This window comes from Fringilla coelebs (genome assembly GCF_963513975.1).
Source record: "Fringilla coelebs genome assembly, chromosome: 1".
Lineage (NCBI taxonomy): Eukaryota > Metazoa > Chordata > Aves > Passeriformes > Fringillidae > Fringilla > Fringilla coelebs.
In genome coordinates this window covers 2,173,061-2,177,361 of record NC_140028.1, presented here as the reverse complement: position 1 = coordinate 2,177,361, position 4,301 = coordinate 2,173,061, and the positions used below count along the sequence as shown (strand labels likewise).

Here is a 4,301-nt window from a genome sequence, read left to right as displayed (position 1 = left end):
TTGGAAGGGGATCCCCAGGGAGGTGGTGGAGCCCCCATCCCTGGAGGTGTCCCAGGAGCTCCTGGATGTGGCACTCAGAGCTCTGGCGGGGATGCTGGAGCCGCAGAGCTCCGGGGTGAGAAGAAAACGAGAAGAAGGTTGGGAGGCACCACAGGACAAGACAATGGCTACAACACTTTATCTATTCCTCACATTTGATGTCCACACCCTCCTGGGGCAATCTGGCTAAGCTCTTCAGTCCTGCAGGGTCCATTTTCTCCCAGCAGCACCGGGCAGGTGAAGAAGGACACGGAATGGGACTCCCTGGCACCTCATGGGCGAGCCAGCCGGGGCCCTGGGCACGCACTGAGGTTGCACAGGAAGCTCTGGCAGCAGTAGGAGGTGTAGGTGGCCAGGCCCAGGAGGAAGTTGTGGTGTGGGCAGGTGCTGGAGCACTTCTTGGTGATCCTCTTCCAAAGGGACAAAAAGCCTGGCCCAGAGAAGGGAGATATCGGGATTAGCAATGGGGTTGGTTGAGTGATCCTTGTGCAGGATGGAGTTGGGTTGATGAGTCCCCCCACAGCCCCAGGGATCAGCACGAGACCCATCCTGGTCCCACCACAGCCCAGGAATTGTTGGTGACGTCCTACACAAGGAATTCCATATCCATGCTGGGCATCCAGCACTTCCCGGCATGGATCCTCATATTAAGACTTTTTTAGGTGTACAATGACAACGTTCATTCCTGGATTTAAATCACATTTCCAGGTTTCTCTGCTTGAGGGAAATAATTCTGTTTCCCTCTATATCTGGCTTGGATCACAAATAGTGTGACCAGCAGGACCAGGGAAGTGATTTTTTCCCCTTTCTTATCACTGGTGAGGCCACACCCCAAATCTTGGTATCAGTTTTTGGGCCCTCACAGCAGCAAAGAAATTGAGGAGCTGGAGCATGTCCAGAGAAGGGAATGGAGCTGGGGAAGGGTCTGGAGTGCCAGGAGCAGCTGAGGGAGCTGTGGGGGCTCAGCCTGGAGAAAAGGAGGCTCAGGGGGGACCTTTTCACTCTCCACAACTCTCCAAAAAAAGGGTGAAGCCAGGTTGGGGTCAGGCTCTGCTCCCAGGGAACAAGGAATCAAGGTTCAAATTTATTTATTCTTCCTCTGAAGGATCCTTCTCCTTCTCTCAGTGTCCCCTGATTTTCAGAGCAAGAATAAAACAGCTGAACAGGAAAATCTCAATATGATGGGGAGGAGAATTCCAAACCTTCAGCACCGCCAGGCTGGGTCAGGAAGGGCTCCACCTCCAACTTGTGCTTCCCAACGATGCCTCAGCCCATCACAAACCCAGCCCAGACCTCACATCCCACTCCTGAGTGCCCGGGAGGGGATCCAGAGGCAGCACCTACCGACTCCCACGGATGCCACGTTGGTGACACAGTACTCGTCCTTGTCCGAGCACTTCTCAGCCTTCAGGCAGCTCCAGTTGCTTTGCTCCCAGTTGCAGGTGTAGCAGTACAGGGCATTTGCTGCAGGAAGAGACACAAAACAAGGGAAGAGGGAGGTGGAATCATCCTGGCTTGTGATGAGGGCAGGAGGAGCAGGGCAGGGATTGTCCCTCTGTGCTGGGCACTGCTGAGGCCACGGCTCAAATCCTGTGTCCAGTTTTGTCCCCTCATGACAAAAAAGACTTTGAGGGTCTAGTGTGTGTCCAAGGGAGGGAACGAAGCTGGGGAAGGGTCTGGAGCACCAGGAGCAGCTGAGGGAGCTGGGAGAGGGGCTCAGTCTGGAGAAAAGGAGGCTCAGAGGGGAACTTCTGGCTCTCCACAACTCCCTGACAGGAGGGTGCAGCCAGGTGGGATCAGGCTCTGCTCCCAGGGAACAAGGGACAGGAGAGGAGGAAAAGGCCTAAAACTCCATTAGGTTGGATATCAGGAAGAATTTCTTCATGGAAAGGGTGGCCAGGCATTGGAAGGGGCTGCCCAGGGAGGTGGTGGAGCTCCCCATCCCTGGAGGTGTCCAAGGAATACCTGGACATGTCACTCAGAGCTCTGGAGGTGATCAAAGGTTGGACTTGAGGATCTTGGAGATCTCTTCCAGCCTAAATGATTCTGGGGTTCTGTGAAATGCCAGCAGCAAAAATCATCCCCTACTTTTCATGGAATCCCAAATACACAAGGTGCAGGTCTGATAAAAGCTGTGGAGCTTAAAGACCCAGTTCACTCTTCCAATGCCATCCAACCTGGCCTTGAACACTTCCAGGGATGGGGCAGCCACAGGATTCTCTGGGAATCCTGTTCCAGGGCCTCAGCACCCTCACAGGGAAGAATTTTTTCCATATATCCCACCTAAATTTCCCCTCCTTCAATTTGATAGGCTGAGGGCACCAAGTTGGTGAGATGCTTGGAGCAGGGAGGGGCAAGGACTCCTGGAGGAGTTTCCAAGGATGTCCCAAGGCCTGGGGTCACTTTTTCTACTTGCTGGGGACTATTAAACTGCAGCCTAATTAGGCAGAAAGCACTGGCAGATGAAGAGGGTTAATTGGGACCTCCACGGCTTAGAAAAGCCAGGCTCCCACGCCTTTGTCTTTGGGAGGGACATCAATGCCTCCAAAAAGAAATCCAGAACCTTGATTAAAGGACAGAGAAGATGAGGAGAAGGATTTTTTACTCTTTGCTGTGAGAATTCAGCCCTAAAACACACACAGTGAATGCTTAATTTTTACTGCCTGGATAATCCAACGTGGATTAGGCCAGGCTTCATTTTGGCACTGAGGACAACCTCCCTGTCTCCCAGGCCTTGTTAACACTTGGAAATCTGTCAGGATCACTGTTCTGGTGAATGAACAAAGCTAAACAGCAGAAAGGTATTCTTAGGCCACAATGAGCCAGAAATAACTATTCCAAGGAATTCTTTTTCTGCACCAGACGTGTGGCACAATTCCAAGTGCCGGCAAAGCCTGTCCTGCTCTCCAAAATGAGGAAAAGGTTTATTCTGTCTGCTCTATAGAGGTTATAGGATCCTATTCCTTAAAGAAGGCTCTGATTTAATTCACCATCTCTCCATGAAATAAAATGCACCATCTATAACATCTATAACACAATTACTGTTGTCATACTCACCACATTAACCCATTCAGCCCACATCCCAACTTCCACCTAATTCTCTGACTTTGTCCCAAAATCTCTGAAGTCAGCAAGCTGTGGGCTCTTGGAGATGGGTAGAAACAGCTGCACAGGGCCAGATGTTGGAGGTGTGGCCCTTGTGGACCAGGAACACAGAGCATTGTGCTATCTTCATCAAAACTTAGGAACAACCACAGCCTTGCACCACCCTGACAGGAAAACACCCTGGAAAGTCTCTCAAAGGCAGACCAGTGGGAACTGCCTTCTTTTTTCTGTCTTGGTTCCATAAAAATCCAGCAAGACAAGGAAATTTCCAACCAAAAATTAAACTTTTCAAACACCCCAATTGAGATTCTAGATAAAAAAACCCCAAAACGAGCGCTGTATCCTTCACCTGCACCATTCCAAGAGCTGAGGAGCTCTCTTCCATGATTTCTCCCCCTGGATACGAGGCATTCCATTCAGTTATACTTTATCTAGGAGCAAACCTCACCTTGAGCTGCAAATAGGACCAAAGCCAGCACCACAAGGAGGGACAACTTCATCTTCTCCCGGTCGTCTCCGCAGCCCAGGAAAAACACCCTCACCTGGGGACAGGATATAAATCTTCCCTGCCTTTGGACGGGGTGATGAGGAAGCCAGCGATTTGGAAAGAGTGGGCAGGGATCATGGATTAGATGAGAGGCCAGGAATGCTCGTGGGTTGTTTTCTCACCTCGGCATTGCCTTCAGGCTGGGCTGGTGATTCCAGGGAGCAGTGAAAGCACTCTGGGAATTCACACCATTTATTGGGATTAATCCTTTAATTCATCTCTGGTCAGGCCAGCACTGCTGTTGATGTCTGGGTGGGGGTTTTGTTCTGATCATCGCATCTGTGGCCAGGTTATTTCCTTTACTCCAAGGAAAATGGGAATAAGTGGTATAAATTAATGGAATTGTCTGGGTGGATTATGCCAAGTCCATTTCCAGGGTTAGACCTGGAGAACTCCCAACATCTAAAGGCAGGGTATACCAAGCTGGATATTCATGGGGACAGGAAATGCATCACTTGGTTACCTACAAAGTCTTAAATCATAAAATCATCGGATGGTTTGGGTTGGAATGGACCTTAAAGACCATCTCATTCCAAACCCCCTGCCAGGGACAGGGACACCTTGCAGTGTGTACATCCAACCTGGCTTTGAACACTTCCAGCAAGGCTTA

At 50.6% G+C, this 4,301-nt stretch overlaps 1 protein-coding gene across 1 annotated transcript; it reads right to left on the bottom strand.

The window, feature by feature from the left end:
- Nucleotides 1-311: 311 nt before the first annotated feature.
- LOC311156454 (lymphocyte antigen 6E-like) lies at nucleotides 312-3,644 on the bottom strand (the record flags this gene model as incomplete). Its single annotated transcript, XM_084210378.1, has 3 exons — nucleotides 312-469; nucleotides 1,384-1,503; nucleotides 3,593-3,644. 3 exons carry the CDS (start codon nucleotides 3,642-3,644, stop codon nucleotides 312-314), a joined length of 330 nt encoding a protein of 109 aa, XP_084066504.1.
- Between the last annotated feature and the right edge of the window lie 657 nt (nucleotides 3,645-4,301).